The 18,295-nt window shown below is 44.2% G+C and overlaps 1 protein-coding gene across 2 annotated transcripts; it reads left to right on the top strand.

The window, feature by feature from the left end:
- The first annotated feature begins 1,775 nt into the window (after nt 1-1,775).
- LOC139385447 (remodeling and spacing factor 1-like) lies at nt 1,776-18,295 on the top strand. 2 transcript variants are annotated; one of them, XM_071130500.1, is made up of 17 exons: nt 1,776-2,189; nt 3,294-3,385; nt 3,449-3,541; nt 7,133-7,338; nt 8,237-8,400; nt 8,554-10,081; nt 10,353-10,476; nt 10,627-10,821; nt 11,036-11,140; nt 11,219-11,298; nt 11,409-11,457; nt 11,555-11,658; nt 13,956-14,023; nt 16,304-16,475; nt 16,617-16,834; nt 16,958-17,128; nt 17,551-18,295. In XM_071130500.1, exons 1-17 carry the CDS (start codon nt 2,036-2,038, stop codon nt 18,045-18,047), a joined length of 4,020 nt encoding a protein of 1,339 aa, XP_070986601.1. In that variant the 5' UTR covers nt 1,776-2,035; the 3' UTR covers nt 18,048-18,295. The 2 variants fall into 2 exon arrangements, with proteins under 2 accessions (XP_070986601.1, XP_070986600.1); XM_071130499.1 differs by having other exon boundaries at nt 11,552-11,658.

Here is an 18,295-nt window from a genome sequence, read left to right as displayed (position 1 = left end):
CTAAACATGTATATGCACATTAACTATCCTTCTTGTGCTTGCGACATCCTCGTCAGACAGCTGACCTCCTTTCTGGGTGAAGGCTGGTATGGCAAGGTTGAAGCCCGTCAGCCATAACTTCATCGCCAGGCCTAAGGTATTCCAGGAAGCGAGAGTTTTGGGTGATGAACTTGTCACTGCATCTGCCTCTATATGCAGGAGAAATTAACATAATGAGTCCACATAGAGCAATGGCAACCAAATACTTGAGAGTATTGCTGGAATAATAGTGGCTGTTGGACCCCCATCTGGAATCGAGATTTTGTGCTTTCTGAAGAATGGTCTCAGAGCAGTGGATGATGCAAGTGGTGTTGGATAACTTCTCTTTGAAGCACTTCTGGATTGTCTAACCTCGGCTGCCATGGAATGTAGATCCTCATGAGCTCCTCCATTGTGTCAATCCAGTAGGAAAGGATTCTGCTCACTACTCCCTGGGACACAGCAAAGTGTTCAGCAAGATCACTGTGGAGTAGATTCAGCTTCATCAAGGTTATCAGTATTTGATCAGTGATATGCATTTTGAAGTTAGCCGTGTAGAATTTATGCAGAAATGCTACATGGTTAAAGAAAACACTTAGAGGAAGGCCAGTATACAACACTGAGCTAGTGTCATTCTTCAGGATGGTGTGGGTCAATGACTCTGCACCACCACATTGGGTTTGTTTGTGGCAGATGGGCTTGTTGACTGGTTCTCTTGACACATAGCTGTGATCAGTCAGTGCTGGAACCTCCCATTGAGTATCAGCATCTTTATGCTGCAGTGCAATTGGCACACTCAGATCAGACTCCGCATCACAATTGTCTTCATCTGTCAAACAAACATAAGAGACCACAAGTTTAACAAAGTAAAATACACAGACAGCCTACTGGTTATGGTTAGGTTAAAAGAAAGAAAACAATTTGAACATTTAATAATTTAGCTAGCTAGACATTTCATGAGCATCACCAGTGGCATGCCAGCAATTATGGGGATAATTATTGCATTGGTGAGATATTGTTAGTTATCCAACAACTTCTGTCTGACAATGTAGGGGATGAGCTAATTAGCTAGCAACAACATCAGATGGGCTGCCCCCAAGCTAAGTAAGTAAGCTAGGCAACAGTTAGCTAGCTACAGTATGTTAGGACTTAGGAATGGCTACCTACTTACTACTAACGTCTGCCTGATTCAGGATACCCTATATGTGACGATAGCTAGCGAGTAACGTTAGCAGCTAGCTAACAGCTACTGAACATGTATGTGTTAATGTACTGATGAGATGTCGCCTTCTGATCTGTACTGGAGCATCATAGCCCAGCCACTTCTCAGTGAAAGGATGCTCTTCAGTCGGCCTCTTGTCCACGAAGTGATAGGAACACACATAGGGTCGGTTTGGAGTTTTCTTTTTAAAAATGTTTATGTTTGGAGGTTTCTTCAAGTGCAATGCGCTGAGGCAAATCCGAAGAGACTCCTCGCCCTTAGGAGACGGGTGCAAATCAAAAGGCGCCTCACAACTGTACTACCCTCTCAAAAATGGTTCGGTGGTCAAAACACTCCTGTTCCATGAACAGCTTCCGTTTCTGCCAGTTATTGTGGCATCCCCTTACCGATCATAAAATGCATGTTTTTCACGAGTCCATATTTGGGAAGTTGTAAGAAGCGACAGTGAGATATGTAACTAGCTAACTGTTGCCCGGAAGTGCTTAACCAGAAGTCAATCACACAAACAAACTAAACAGACCCCGCCCATATTTCCATTGAAAATAAGGTGAATAGACTGTACTCTACATGACTCGTACACCAACTAGCATTGTAAATGTTTAGTAATCGTACGGGCCTAGATAATGAACCACAATAACATTCTTGATGTCTGAAACTTGCGTCCCTGGGGGGAATACCTGGTCACAGAGCCCCCTCCTTCGTCTACCCATGATACGATACTTGGCGCGTTGAATTCTGGGCTCCTTTCTATCCTCCCAAATCCGTTCATTCTCATCCTACTCCCCGGCTGGAAAAATGGCTGCTTCAGCGGCAGCGCAGGGCTCAAACCCCGGTCTCTGCCCCAGTTTCGCAGTGGTCTGCTCGTTCCTGGAGCGCTACGGACAAGCCCTGGACCTACCCGAACTCACCTTTCCGCAGATGGAGAGGTATCTCCGGGACACATCGACAGGTGGGAAGGGAGAGGAAGCGGGTCTCAGCATCATCTTCACTGACTTTCTAGCTAGCTGGGTGGTCAGGGGGGAACAAGTACAGCTAGCTGGCTTAGGGGAGTTTCCACACACTGTGACATGTGCCTCGGTATAACTGGCTAATGTTACTGATTGATGTAACTAGATAGCTAGATGTATCGTTACTTAGCTATTTGTTAAGAAACTAGCCTGCTTGAATGACCAAACTAACTAGTTAGCTACCTTAATTTCGTTAGCTAGCGAACGTTAGCTATTAGGTGTACTTTTCCATCATGCTTGCCTGCCCATACTAGTGCAAGAAAAGTATACAACTCAGCCCCAGGTGTGTATGAGTAAATACTATTTGAATACAATCGGTGTCGTAAACAGTTGTCTAAATAGTCCGATAAAAACACTACTTGGCAGACTGTCCATTTCGCGCAGGCGCAATGCGTGATGTGTAGTCGAGCAACTTCATGCTAAACCAAGCTAACCTTCGTCAACACATCAGTGGCTATTAATTCATTCAAATAAAATTCCGCTGATTTCAAATTACTCAGGCTTTTTCATTTGTCACAGTTTATAATGATTTAAATCCTCCTTTGAGACAATGTTAGCTACTGGGGCTTTCTTGTCACGATTTAGCTAGCTAGTTATCTGGCTAGCTGTGTGTGGCGTACCTAGGCTAGTATGTGCTAACGTAGGAAAGATGTTGTTACAAGTTAGCCAGTTAACTGTCTGTAGACTGCCGTGATAACGTTGTTTGCTCTTTCCACATTTCTTTCATTGTTCACCAAACACATCGTCGTGTTTTTTTTATTAATGCAAAAAATGACAATGAATCACAGTTGTTGATCTTACCTCCACGCCTGCCACTGTTAGCTAGATATTTGAGGATAATTCTAAAAAAGTGTGAATCAATGTGAATTGCACAGACAGTCAGAATACCAGAAGGAGAATGTTGAGTTTTAAAAAAACACTGCACAATGTGTGTTGTAATAAGTGATTAGTGTTATCCTAGCTGGTGTTATGACAGTGTACTTAGTTTTATATCAAACTAATGTATTAACTCATGTATTATTTCTCTCTGTGTGTATCTCTCTCAGTTCCCAAGCCACTAGTGGAGCTGCATGTCAAGCTGCTACGGAAGCTTGGCAAGTCTGTGTCTGCAGACAAGTGGGAGAGGTACCTGGCTAAGGTAAGCTGTGCTTGGTGTGTGCTTAGTGTGTACACCTGTAATGACTGTATATTTGTCATCTAGGTATGCCAGGACATCAACAGTAGCTGGGCCTGGGAGCTGGAACACAAGGGCTACCAGGACATGAGCATGGAGTGCAAAACCAGCATCCTCAAAGTAAGACACACACACATGCAGACTATCACACTAATATACCAGACGACCTCTTTACCTCCTCTGTGATATCTACTGTTATGTATGAACAGTATATTGATCATATACAGTGCCTTCAGAAAGTATTCATACCCCTTGACTTTTTACACGTTGTTGTGTTACAGCCTAAATTTAAAATGTAAGACTTTGTGTCACCGATTTACACAATACCCTATAATGTCAAAGTGGAATAATCTTTTTAGAAATGTTTACAAATTAATAAAACATTTCAAGCTTAAATATCTTGAGTCAGTAAGTATTCAACCCCTTTGTTAACAAGTCAGATATTAAGTTGCATGGACTAACTCTGTGTGTAATAATAGTCATCGTGTTAAACACTATCATCTCTGAACCCCACAAATAAAATGATCTGTAACGTCCCTCAGCTGAGCAGTGAATTTCAAACACAGATTCAACGATGAAAACTGCAAAGAAGGGCACCTATTGGTAGATGGATACATATATATTTTTTTTAAAGCAGACACTGAATATCCATTTGAGCATGGTGAAGCTATTAATTACAATTTGGATGGTGTATCAGTACACCCAGTTACTACAAAAATTGACGGAGAGTAAGGAAATCGCGCAGGGATTTCACCATGAGGCCAATGGTGATTTTAAACCACTTACAGAGATAGCTGTGATAGGAGAAAGCTGAGGATAGATCAACAACATTGTAGTTACTCCACAGTACAAACCTAAATGACATAGTGAAAAGGATGCCTGTACAGAATAAAAAATATTCCAAAACATGTATCCTGTTTGCAATAAGGCATTAAAGTGATACTGAAAAAAAATACTTACGTTTTTGTCTGGAATACAAAGCACTATGTTTGGGGTAAATCCAACACATCACTGTACCACTCTTCATATTTTCAACCATGGTGGTGGCTGCATCATCTTATGGTTATGCTTGTCATCGGCAAGGACTAGGGAGCTTTTTAGGATAAAAAGAAAAGGAATACAGCTAAGCACAGGCAAAGTCCTAGAGGAAAACCTGGTTCAGTCTGCTTTCCAACAGACACTGGGAGACAAATCCACCTTTCAGCTGGACAATAACCTAAACACAAGGCCAATTATACACTGGAGTTACTTTTTATTTTATTTATTTATTTTATTTAACCTTTATTTGACTAGGCAAGTCAGTTAAGAACAAATTCTTATTTACAATGGCGGCCTACCAAAAGGCCTCCTGCGGGGACAGGGGCCTGGGATTAAAAAAATAAATGCAATATAAATATAGGACAAACACACATCACAACAAGAGACACACAACATAAAGGGAGACAGACCTAAGACAACAACATAAGGCAGCAACACATGACCTCACAGCATGGTAGTAACACAACATGACAACAACATGGTAGCAGCATAAAAACATGGCACAAACATTATTGGGAAAAGTCAAGAGCACAAAGGTCAAGAAGGCAGAGACAACAATACATCATACCACACAACCACAACTGTTACGAGTGTCCATGGTTGAGTCTTTGAATTAAGAGATTGAGATAAAACTGTCCAGTTTGAGTGTTTGTTGTTGCTCGTTCCAGTCGCTAGCTGCGGCGAACTGAAAAGAGGAGTGACCCAGGGATGTGTGTGCTTTGGGGACCTTTAACAGAATGTGACTGGCAGAACAGGTGCTGTATGTGGAGGATGAGGGCTGCAGTAGGTATCTCAGATAGTGGGTAGTGAGGCCTATGAGGGTTTTATAAATAAGCATCAACCAGTGGGTCTTGCGACGGGTATACAGAGATGACCAGTTTACAGAGGAGTATAGAGTGCTGTGATGTGTCCTATAAGGAGCATTGGTGGCAAATCTGATGGAAGAATGGTAAAGAACATCTAGCCGCTCCAGAGCACCTTTACCTGCTGATCTATAAATTACATCTCTGTAATCTAGCATGGGTAGGATGGTCATCTGAATCAGGGTTAGTTTGGCAGCTGGGGTGAAAGATGAGCGATTACGATAGAGGAATCTAAGTCTAGATTTAACTTTAGCCTGTAGCTTTGATATGTGCTGAGAGGATAGTGTACTGTCTAGCCATACTCCCAAGTACTTGTATGTGGTGACTATCTCAAGCTCTAAACCCTCAGAGGTAGTAATAACACCTGTGGGAAGAGGGGCATTCTTCTTACCAAACCACATGTCCTTTGTTTTGGAGGTGTTCAGAACCAGGTTAAGGGTAGAGAAAGCTTGTTGGATACTAAGAAAGCTTTGTTCTAGAGCATTTAACACAAAATCCGGGGAGGTGTCAGCTGAGTATAAGACTGTATCATCTGCATATAAATGGATGAGAGAGCTTCCTACTGCCTGAACTATGTTGTTGATGTAAATTGAGAAGATAGTGGGGCCTAGGATTGAGCCTTGGGGTACTCCCTTGGTGACAGGCAGTGGCTGAGACAGCAGATGTTCTGACTTTATACACTGCACTCTTTGAGAGAGATAGTTAGCAAACCAGGCCAAAGACCCCTCAGACACCAATACTCCTTAGCCGGCCCGCTAGAATGGAATGGTCTACCGTATCAAAAGCTTTGGCCAAGTCAATAAAAATAGCAGCACATTATTGCTTAGAATCAAGGACAATGGTGGTGTCATTGAGGACCTTTTAAGGTTGCAGTGACACATCCATAACCTGAGTGGAAACCAGATTGCATACCCGAGAGAATACTATAGACATCAAGAAAGCCAGTCAGTTGATTATTGACAAGTTTTTACAACACTTTTGATAAACAGGGCAAATAGAAATAGGTCTATAACAGCTAGGACCAGCTTGATCTCCCCCTTTAAATAAAGGACAAACAGTGGCTGCCTTCCAAGCATTGGTAACCTCCCCAGGAAGGAGAGAGAGGCTTGGCGATGATAGTGGCAGCAGCCTTAAAGAAGAAAGGGTGTAAACCATCTGACCCAGACGTTTTTTGGGGTCAAGTTTAAGGAGCTCCTTTAGCACCTAGGACTCAGTGACTGCCTGCAAGGAGTAACTTTGTAGCGGGCCAGGGGAAAAATGGAAAAGCATCGGGGATAGTCGCATTAGAAGGGGTGGGAGATGAGAAAATGTTGGCCAGGCAAGGAGGCATGGCTGAGTCAAATACTTACCAAGACGACATTGAATGTTCCTGAGTGGCCGAGTTACAGTTTTGACTTAAATTGTATTAAACATATATGACAAGACTTGAAAATGCCTGTCTAGCAATGATCACCAACCAACTTGACAGGGCTTGAAGAATTTAAAAAATAGTAAAGGGCAAATATTGTACAACCGAGGTTTGCAAAGCTCTTAGAGACTTACCCAGAAAGACCCACCGCTGTAATCGCTGCCCAAGGTGATTCTAACATATTTATTTTCCATTAATCATTTATTTACTTTGAAATTAAGAGTATTTTGTGTAGATCGTTGACAATAAATTCCAATGAAATTCATTTTAATCCCACTTGGTAACAACAAAATGTGGAAAAAGTAAAGGGGTTTGAATACTTTCTGAAGGCAATGTACTGTTTTCTTCTCTTTCTCTGTCTGACCCTAACCCCCCCCGTCTCTCTCTAACCCCCAACCCCAGTACCTGTGTGAGATCCAGTTTGATGACAACCTGAAGTTCAAGACGTTAGTGAACGAGGAGGAGGCGGAGGCGATGAGGCTGCAGCCGTTGGGCAGAGACCGACAGGGCCTGATGTACTGGCTGCAGACTGACGCCCAACACAACATCCGACTGTACACAGAGGAACAGGACGACTGGGACGGATCCACCTGGAGCTGTATCGTCAGGTAATGATGCATGGATGGATATATTTTTTGTAACCCTAGTAACCCGGAGCATCTGAGAAGAGAGAAAGGGTGTATGTACAGTGCTGTGAAAAAGTATTCGCCCCCTACTTTTGCATATTGTTGATTCTGAATGTTATTAGATCTTCAACCTAAACCTAATAATAGATAAAAGGGAACCTGAGTGAACAAATAACACAACAATGACATATTTATTTCATAAACAAAGTTATGCAACACCCAATGCCCCTGTGTGAAAAAGTAATTTCCCCCTTACACTCAATAACTGGATGGCCTAACATTCTTCTGTAGAATTCTCTGATAATAGAAGGAACCATGAACTCTGCTCTGTATCGGAGAATTCTACAGGAGAATGTTAGGCCATCCGTCTGTGAGCTGAAGCGCAGCTGGGTCATGCAGCATGACAATGATCCAAAACACACAATCAAGTCTACATGAAAATGGTTGAAAAGCAACACATTCAAAGTCCAGACCTAATCCCAATTGAGATGTTGTGGCAGGACTTGAAACGAGCAGTTCATGCTTCAAAACCCACAAATGTCGCTGAGTTAAAGCAGTTCTGCGTACAAGAGTGGGCCAAAATTCCTCCACAGCGATGTGGGAGACTGATCAACAACTACAGGAAGCATTTGGTTGCAGTCATTACAGCTAAAGGTGGCACAACCAGTTATTGAGTGCAACTACTTTGTTAATTAAATACATTAAGTAAGTATACATTTTTGGGGTTATTAGTAAACTCAGGTTCCCTTTATCTAGTATTAGGTTTTGGTTGAAGATCTGATAACATTCAGTATCAAAAATATGCAAAATTGAGAATATCAGAAAGGGGCAAATGCGTTTTTATGGCACCGTATGTTCAGAATGTTCTGTTTGTCTTCAGAACCCGGAATGACTTAGCCGATGCTTTGGACCTCCTGAAGACCCAGCTGGATCCAGAACACAAGGAGAAAGAGGAAGGAGAGACGGAGAAAGAGATGGACAGAGAGAAGGGAGGGTCCAACTGTGCCACACCTGTGGAGAGGGGGAGAAGAGGCCAGGAGGAGGGTAAGGGTTATTTTGTTACCTGTAATATGATGGTGTAGTTAGTAGTAACATGATCATGTGGTCACTACTGCTCTATTATAATTGTGTTATTAAGAATGAATGTTGGAACCAGAGCTGCAATGCTGCAATCAACATGTTTGGTGATTTTTCAAGGTGAAGCTGGAGGAGAGGTAAAGGTGGAGGAAGAGGAAGCGGCAAGACAGATGTGGAAGGCTGAGGAAGACAAGAAGAAGAGTAAAGAGAGAGGGAAGAATGAGGAAGATGAGGAAAAGCGAGAAAAGAGTAGATCATCTTCCTACCCAGAGTCCACTAATACGGACGTCAACATGGCGTCTTTAGCAGAGAAGGAAACCCCAACCAAGCTTGCACCGGTAGTCTCAGTGAAGGAGGAAAACATTGCAGTTGAGATGAAGGAAGAAAGGGAGAAGGAAAAACCAGGTGAGAAAGAAGAGGGAGAGAAACAGAGCGAGAGGAAGGAGGAGAGGTCAGAAGTGATTGACAACAGAGTGAGCACCATCACCGCACTGGTCAAAGAGGAACCCCAAACGCTTAGCAACTCCCCTAGCAATGCTGTCTCCGTCGTCATGGTGCCTATCTCGGCAACGATGAAACAGGAAGTTCCTCCTGTGAAGGAGGAAGCGGAAAGGGCGCTGAGGACCGATCAGCAGGCCAAGATACCACTGAAGAAGAGAGAGCTCTTTGGCGCCAACCGTCACCATAGCAACACACATCACAACAACAACAATGACATGCACAGCAACCATCACAACAACAACAGCCATAGCAGCAGTACTAGCAGTAGCATCATCGTCCGTAACCCTTCAGTAACACATACCAAGGAGGAGCAGCTGGGGAGGCAGTCAACTCCTGATGGGGGCCTGGCAGTCCCACTGCCAGAGGAGCTGACCAATGGGGGGGCTCCCCTAAACGGGCTTGGAGGGCTCATAGGGGGTATATGTCATATGGGGGTCATTTGCAGGCCGGCGTCGCAGCAACAAGATGGCGGATCGGTCTGTACGGAGAGAACCAGACTAGGGTCAGAGGAGGGGAAGGAGAGGGCCAGAGCTCCAGACAAGGAGAGGAGCAGGCAGTCAGTCCTGGTGAGGAAGAGTCCTTGCTGGGGAGATACTGGAGCCCCATCACCCCTGGAGCCTAGAGGACAGGAGAGACAGGCAGGAGGAGAGGAGAGGGAAGGAGAGAGAGCGAGGAACGAGCAAGGAGAGAGATCGAGGGAGAGGTTAGGAGAGGATGGAAGAGAGAAAGCGAGGGAGAATTTACATGGAGACCAGTCTGGAGAGAGGGATGACAACCCAAAAGAGAAAAAGACTAACCTCCATGTGGAGAAAAGCGAGGGATGCCATGGAACAGAGGAAGAGGAGAAGAAGAAGAGTACCTCAGGAGAGAAGGAGCAGGAGTCAGAGAGAAGCCAGACTGTAGAAGGACAGGTGGACCAGGGAGAGGCCCTCAACACAGACACACCAGCCCATGCTGGGGTGAAGGGTGCTGGGCATGGAGCAACAGACCGGCCGGGTCCCCTGGAAGCCTCCTCTGAGCTGCAGAAAGAAGGGATCAGGCTGAAGATAAAGATCCCTCCCAACCAGAGGAGAGAGAACGTGCGAGAGCAGAAGGGGGAGGAGCAGGGAGATGGGAGGTCTCTGCGGAGATCGGCTCGGATATGCAGGTAAGGTCCATGATAGAATCTCTTCCCATTTCTGTCATCACAATAACTGAGGTGACAATTTATCATGTAGAGCTGAATAATAGATACAATATTCTGATTTATTATCATGCTCTCACTCATCGCCGCCGTGCTGGCTGGCTCATAGGGCAGCAACAAAGGCTCTCCACTTCTTTGGCCATCTTCTCCAACTGTGCCCCAGTTCTGCTGGTATTGTTGGAGCTGTCTCCATTGTGCTGTAATTTGATATTTTACTGATCAACCCTACCTACAGACCCAGCCCAAACAAGGTGGAGAGGCAAGACGCACCCCCAGGGGTGAGGGAGGAAGAAGAAGAGAAGACTGCTCAATGGCAAAAGAAGAGAGAAAACCCTGAGGGACAAAGCAGGACTGTAAAGGTAACTACTTTGTTTTAAAAGTTAATTTACTCATAAGTGATCTAGGAATAATTCATTTGTATGAATGTGAAAATGATCATAGCCAAGAAAATGTTGGTTATCAAGGTGATTGATTGTAAATGTGTGTTTTATGTGTGTGTGTGTCTACAGAGCAGACGAAGACAACGAGGCGCCCGCTGGTCAAATACTCGAGCGAAGCGATGCAAACCGAATGAGGGAGGAGAGGAGGAGGAGGAGAAAGGGGGTGGGGGAAGTGGTTGTGACTCAGATGACTCTAGCCAATCAGAGGAGACGCCTAATGAAGATCCCTGCAGCCACTGTGGACTCCCAAACCACCCCGAACTGGTGAGAAGTGTGTGTGTTTGGAGTACATTGTGTTTTTTGTTTCTTTACATCTTGGCATCCGTATGACTTCTGAAATATTGTGCTTTACTGTGAAGCCAGAAACAGCGTGTGTTTAAACTGTTTCCCTTCTGCAGAGCACTATCTATTCTTGATTTCATGAGTTTTACACCAAACACCTGAATGTGTGCACAACCTGTGTGTTTCTCTGCTGCAGATCCTGCTGTGTGATTCATGTGATAGTGGTTACCACACCGCCTGTCTCAGACCCCCTCTCATGGTCATACCTGAGGGAGAATGGTTCTGCCCGCCCTGCCAACACGTAAGTGAGAGAGAGAGCGAGAGAGAGAGAGAGTGTGCGCGTGCGTGCATGTATTAACACTGCCCCTGGTCTCTGTAGAAGCTGTTGTGTGACAGACTAGAGGAGCAGCTGCAGAATTTGGATTGCGCTATGAAGAAAAGAGACCGAGCTGAGAGGAGGTAACACACACACCACACACATATACACACACTCAATCTCACACAGTCTCACTCAAACACTGTCACACACACACTGAAATGGTTGTGTAATTCCTGTTTTTTCTCTGTAGGAGGGAGCGTCTGGTGTATGTGGGAATCAGTGTGGAGAACATCATTCCTGTAAGTACACACACAATTAGGGAAATTTTGTCTAGAAGGCCAAATGTGCATAAAATAAATGATCATAATCTGAATTTGTGTGTTGTGTTTCTTGCAGGAAGGGGAGGAAGAAGAGGAGAAACAGGCAAAAAAGAAAGATGCAAAAAATACCAAAAATCTGGGAAGGAGGTCTACCAGAACCAGGAAGTGTATCAGCTACAGGTGTGTGTGTGTGTGTGTGTGTGAGAGAACGAGAAGTGACGGCACAGCTCAAATAAAATAGGTAAGTCACATGTTGTCATGGTGACAATCCCATCTCATAGTGTGCGTTGTGTGCCAGGGTTTTGGCCAAGGAAAAATAAATAAATTAAAGCCACTAAATAAAATTGTTACCTGCCAAATTGACCGGGAGAAAAAACCATCCCATTGTCAAATTTAGTGGAATTCGTTGATGGAACTACATTTGACCGTCATGCTTATTGGTCTAGGTTAATTTGCTAAATTTGGTGGAATTAAATTGGGGCGTGTGTATTTGTTAGTCATCACACATCTTATTTATCACATGCACACAGCCTACAGAGCCTATTATGAGCAGAATATAACTTGTCAAACTCGTTGCTGGAGTGAAACATTTCATTCTAAATGCAATTGGGTGATAAACAGTTTTGATGACCACGATTATAGAGCTATAATTATTTATTTTTCTCAACTGATAATTGAAGCTCGCCTCCCATTCGCCATTCCATTGCATAGGCTATGGTAGGCAGGCTATCAGCGCGTCACTCACTAATTTGCAATGTGAGCTGGAGGCAGTATGCATTTTGAAAACATACTAAATTGTTAAAAACCTATGTGTTTTACTTCATATTATGAGGCATGTCTTACCTTGCTTCAAAGTAGCCTCGGCAAAATCCCACCATAGAAATGTGGAAGGAATTATTTTAGAAAGACTTCCTCATATGCCATTGAAACCAGCATTTCTCTTTTGTTCTATTGGTTTTTAGCGACCAATCCTAGTTGCATCTTTAGATTCCCCTTCATTCTAAGTTTCTAACAGATGTTTATCTCTGTCACATATGGAGCCGCTCGCATCAGGTGCATTGTATAGAATTGCATTTTGGCAAATGTTTGAACATGTGTTATTAAGCACCGTTGGTAGACGACTTCATGGGTTACGCAACCAATGTATATGGATCTGGTCAATTTCTCAAATGGCCGGTAAATTAAAATCTTCCCTGTCACGTTGTCCCAATGACAGTATAAATGAATGGTAAAAATATCATTTATATTGCTGCTCTTGGTTTTCACAAGATTGGAGCATGGCGTATGTAGCTTGTTGATGATACAGCCCGGGATCAACCGGTGTCTGTAGTGACGCCTCTAGCACTGAGATGCAGTGCCTTAGACCGCTGCGCCACTCGGGATATGGAATTAAAATATTGAAGGATAGGCTACCAAGACCAAGAGGTAGGCTGCTACTTAATATTCTGAATGGAATTGTTGTTATTTGTAGGATGAGAGCACATGCACTGCAGCCTCAGTTAGTCTAGCTAGCTAACGTTAGCTAGCTTAACTAGCTTCTTACAGGTTTGATGCAGTCAAGACAGGTACTAGGTAATCATATTTGATGATAAATAACCTAGCTATGGCAGCTATATATGGCAAAGGTAAAGGGGATACCTAGTCAGTTGCACAACTGAATGCATTCAACCAAAATGCGTCTTCTCCATTTCACCCAACCCCTCTGAATCAGAGAGGTGCGGGGGTGCTGCCTTAATCAACGTCATCGGCGCCTGGGGAGCAGTTGCTGGTTAACTGCCTTGCACAAGGGCAGAATGGAAGATTTTTCCTGGCCCAACGCTCTTAACCACTAGGCTACCCGCCGCCCATAGTCTACTATAGCGCGAGTCGGCTTGGTTGGTTGCTCTTTCCCTCCCTTCTCCCTGTGTCACTCACAGTATTGCCTCTCCCGCGTCTGCTAGAGCGGCACCTTTTCCCGTCCTCTCAAGCTTTATCAGCTCAGGGTTAATAAAATCGCTTAAAAAATGAATTTTCTGCTGCTTCCCTCACTCTGATCAGACCAGGTCTATACGTAACGGGTCTAGTTGTCCTCGGGCCTGAACAGAACGGGTTTTTATATTTAAAAAATGTATTTATGCATATTGGGTCCGGGTGGGAAAGCCCCAGGTCCATTTCGGAATGGGTCCAACTTTTTGGACCCGTCAAGAAATCTAGTGTGAGCTACTCCAGGAAGTGATGTTGCAGGCTAGCTCAGTGCTGCCCCCTCTCATTGAGTAACTCAAGATGAAGGCCGTCCGTGGTACTGCAGATTGAAGACCATGATTGTCTTCCCAAAAAAATGTGTATGAAGATTGCCATTATTCCATTCAGTATTATGTAGTCCTGTTTTCTACTAACAATGCGTGCAGTACCGCGGTCGGCCTTGAATTCCTGTGGCTTCCCCCTGTGTTGTCCGGCTCCACATGTTCCTAACGTAAACCCTGGTGTGTGTGTTCCAGGTTTGATGACTTTGATGACGCCATTGATGAAGCGATAGAGGAAGACGTCAGAGATGCTGATGGAGGAGGTGAGAAATATAGAGGAGAGAGAAAGGGAATGAGTGTGTACACTGAGGACTGAATGGCTCTCAAATGGCACCGTATTCCCTATATCAGGGATCATCCACTAGATTCAGCCAAGGGCTGATTTTGCTTTTTTTTCTTGAGCGGATGGTCGGGGGGGCATCATTTCAAAACTTGCTTGCGTTTGTATACATTCATGTGTCTCTATTATGCGTGGGAAAATATTATTATTTATTTTTGGGGGCAAAGGAAACTTGGAGGAACAAATAAAATCACCCATGGGCCAAATCCGGGATGCCAGTTCAGGAACCCTGCCCTATATAGTTGCACTACTTTTGACCAGAGCTCTAAGGGTCCTGGTCAATAGTAGTGCACTATGTAGGGAATTTGGTGTCATTTTGGATGCATCCAAAATGAGGAACAAGATGCAAACAAGAGGGTTTAGATTAGAGGTCGACCGATTTATAATTTTTCAACGCCGATACAGATTATTGGAGGACCAAAAAAAGCCGATACCGATTCATTGGCTGATTTTTATTTATTTATTTGTAATAATGACAATTACAACAATACTGAACGAACACTTATTTTAACTTAATATAATACATCAATAAAATCAATTTAGCCTCAAATAAATAATGAAACATGTTCAATTTGGTTTAAATAATGCAAAAACAAAGTGTTGGAGAAGAAAGTAAAAGTGCAATATGTTCCATGTAAGAAAGCTAACGTTTAAATTCCTTGCTCAGAACATGAGAACATATGAAAGCTGGTGGTTCCTTTTAACATGAGTCTTCAATATTCCCAGGTAATAAGTTTTAGGTTGTAGTTATTATAGGAATTATAGGACTATTTCTCTCTATACGATTTGGATTTCATATACCTTTGACTATTGGATCTTCTTATAGGCACTTTAGTATTGCCAGTGTAACAGTATAGCTTCCGTCCCTCTCCTCGCCCCTACCTGGGCTCGAACCAGGAACACATTGACAACAGCCACCCTCGAAGCAGCGTTACCCATGCAGAGCAAAGGGAACAACTACTGCAAGTCTCAGAGCGAGTGACATTTGAAACGCTATTAGCGCGCACCCCGCTAACTAGCTAGTCATTTCACATCGGTTACACAAGCCTAATCTCGGGAGATGATAGGCTTGAAGTCATAAACAGCTCAATGCTTGAAGCACAACGAAGAGCTGCTGGCAAAACGCACGACAGTGCTGTTTGAATGAATGCTTACGAGCCAGCTGGTGCCTACCATCGCTCAGTCAGACTGCTCTATCAAATCATAGACTTAATTATAACATAATAACACACAAATACGAGCCTTAGGTCATTAATATGGTCGAATCTGGAAACTATCATCTCGAAAACAAGATGTTTATTCTTTCAGTGAAATACGGAACCGTTCGGTATTTTATCTAACGGGTGGCATCCATCAGTCTAAATATTCCTGTTACATTGCACAACCTTCAATGTTATGTCATAATTACGTAAAATTCTGGCAAATTAGGCGGCCCAAACTGTTGCATATACCCTGACTGCGTACAATGAACGCAAGAGAAGTGACACAATTTCACCTGGTTAATATTGCCTGCTAACCTGGATTTCTTTTAGCTAAATATGCAGGTTTAAAAATATATACTTCTGTGTATTGATTTTAAGAAAGGCATTGATGTTTATGGTTAGGTACACATTGGAGCAAGGACAGTCCTTTTCGCGAATACGCACCGCATCGATTATATGCAACGCAGGACACGCTAGATAAACGAGTAATATCATCAACCATGTGTAGTTAACTAGTGATTTATGATTGATTGTTTTTTATAAGATAAGTTTAATGCTATCTAGCAACTTACCTTGGCTTACTGCATTCGCGTAACAGGCAGGCTCCTCGTGGAGTGCAACGAGAGAGAGGCAGGTCGTTAGAGCGTTGGACTAGTAACTAAAAGGTTGCAAGATTGAATCCCCGAGCTGACAAGGCCAAAATCTGTTGTTCTGCCCCTGAACAAGGCAGTTAACCCACCGTTCCTAGGCCGTCATTGAAAATAAGAATGTGTTCTTAACTGACTTGCCTAGTTAAATAAAGATTAAATAAAGGTGTAAAAAAATAAATAAAAATCGCCCAAATCGGTGTCCAAAAATACCGATTTCCGATTATGAAAACTTGAAATCGGCCCTAATTAATCTGCAATTCCGATTAATCGGGCGACCTATAGTTTAGATGACAGAATAGTGGCCTGCCTGTGTTCCTGTTGTTGTGTGTAACCCTGTGGTCCTGTGTGTAGGAGTGGGGCGGGATAAGGACATTGCCACCATATCGGAGGAGGGGAAGGAGAAACGAGGACCAACCACAGCTCAGGCCCCTCCCACCAGGAGCAGGAAGAGGCGGAGACTTAACGACCTGGAGAGCGACAGCACGGCTGCAGAGAGTGAGGAGGAGTTTCAGCTCAGCGCCAGGTGCGTTTGTCCCTGACTGGCCTTAAGTCAGTCCTAGTAATTCCGTGGATATGTGTGTGTGTGGGTGCTACGCATTGGAGCTACCCCCCATATTGTAAAGTTTGAACACTATAAATGCAAACTTTTAACTTGTGTCTGTAGTACGGAGGAGGAGTTTGTAGCGTCAGGTGATGAGGAAGCAGCCAGTGATGTGGACAGCTTTGCCAGTGACCCGGGCTTCGTAAGCCAGTCTACACGGGCACAGAGACGGGCACCTAAACAGAGAACAACCAGGACCTCAGCAAAGTGCAAGAAACCCCCCCGCAGACGGAGGAGAGGATGGGGGGAGGAGGAGAGTGAAGATGAGGAGGAAGAGATAGGTGAGTAAGGCTTGGAATATGAGTTGGGAAAAGATGACACATGTACAAATCCAGGTTTGGTGCTGGAGGTTAAAGAACATGTTCAGTTGAAAGTCAAATAAAACTCTCTTTGTCTCTCTGCAGAGACCAGTGATTTGAGTGACAGCGATGAGGACAGGAAGAGGTGTGGTTTAAGGCGGGGCCGGAAGCGGGAGGTGAACTACCGCGAGACGTCGGAATCTGAGGGTTCCCAGGCAACCACTAATAAGGACAAGGCCAAATCCGGCCGTCGTCTCTCCAGCTCAAACAGCGATGGTCAGTTACTATGGTTACCATCCCTGCCCCAAATTAGGGAGGTCCATGTGGAACTTGACAGACTGTCATTTAGTGAATGTAAACAATTCATAACCAACCCGCATTCAGACACTAGCGGCAAAAAAACGCTTCTGCAAGTGAAAGCGTGCCGATAATGTTCCACCCCTCCCCCTCCTAAATTTAAACCAATCTAAACCGACCACTGTCCCTAAACCAACATTTTCTGGTTGGTTGGATGAAGCGGAAAACACGTCACCAGATGCAGAGAAAATAGAGCCGTTTTAAATTTTTCACCACTTCCACGGCAACTTTGGCCATCGATTCCATTGCGCCGGGCAAAGGAACGTTTTTCCCGCTAGTGTCTGAATGCGGGGTTAACTCCTGCTGATGTCTGAATCCGCCGCTCGCTCCCTCTATTTCAGAATCCTCCCATTCGAGAGAGTCTGAGGAGGAAGAAAATAGGGGAAAGAGGTGGAGAGAAGAGGTGGAGGAGACTAGAACAAGGGGAAAGAAGAGGGGAGGAGAGAAGATGGGCAGAGGGAAGCGGAGAGAGGTGTTGATAGAACAGCGGAGGAAACATCTAGCTCTGCTGAAGAAATGCAGACCCTCCACCAAAGATAATGAGGATGATAATGGGGAATCGGAGTCGTCATCTGAGGAAGATCGTCCTATCCGCAAACGACTGAACCGCATCGACTCTGATGAAGAGGGAAAAAATAAGGAGGAGGATGAAGAGGAGAAGAAGCTGAGAAAGACGTTGTCAAAAGACAAGGAATCAAACAGCCCTAACAGACAGCAGGCCTCTAGAGGCTCAATGAAGCCTGGGGCTGTGAGTGCAGCCTTACCCAGGGACAGAGCAGCCAGAGCTGGACAGAACAGGTCTAACAGCCCCCCACCTCCTGACCAGTCAGACGCATGATGACATACAGACTGTTACTTTTAGTTATTTTTTTTTACACTTTCTTGCCTTTCACCAATGACTTTTCTCATTACCTCATCATCCCTCCTTCCGTTTCTCCTTCCCCTCCTCCCTAAACAGGATGAGTAACTACTGGACCAAATGCACTAGCACCATCCAACACGCAGACACACAACACAATACACAGCCAGAGGGTGAAGGACTGTCCTGACCTCCACCAGACAGACACCCGCCTTAGCTGTTCTGGA

The sequence above is a fragment of the Oncorhynchus clarkii genome, chromosome 27, assembly GCF_045791955.1.
Source record: "Oncorhynchus clarkii lewisi isolate Uvic-CL-2024 chromosome 27, UVic_Ocla_1.0, whole genome shotgun sequence".
NCBI lineage: Eukaryota > Metazoa > Chordata > Actinopteri > Salmoniformes > Salmonidae > Oncorhynchus > Oncorhynchus clarkii.
The sequence above is the reverse complement of the archived record's forward strand: the minus strand, read 5'-3'. Positions and strand labels throughout refer to the sequence as shown.

Excerpts from the sequence above, each read along its gene's own strand:
- LOC139385447 (XM_071130499.1), top strand. The coding sequence starts at position 2,036 with ATGGCTGCTTCAGCGGCAGCGCAGGGCTCAAACCCCGGTCTCTGCCCC. Across the intron at positions 3,542-7,132 it reads GCAAAACCAGCATCCTCAAA|TACCTGTGTGAGATCCAGTT; the intron begins GTAAGACACACA and ends CCCCAACCCCAG. Across the intron at positions 10,477-10,626 it reads GACAAAGCAGGACTGTAAAG|AGCAGACGAAGACAACGAGG; the intron begins GTAACTACTTTG and ends GTGTGTCTACAG.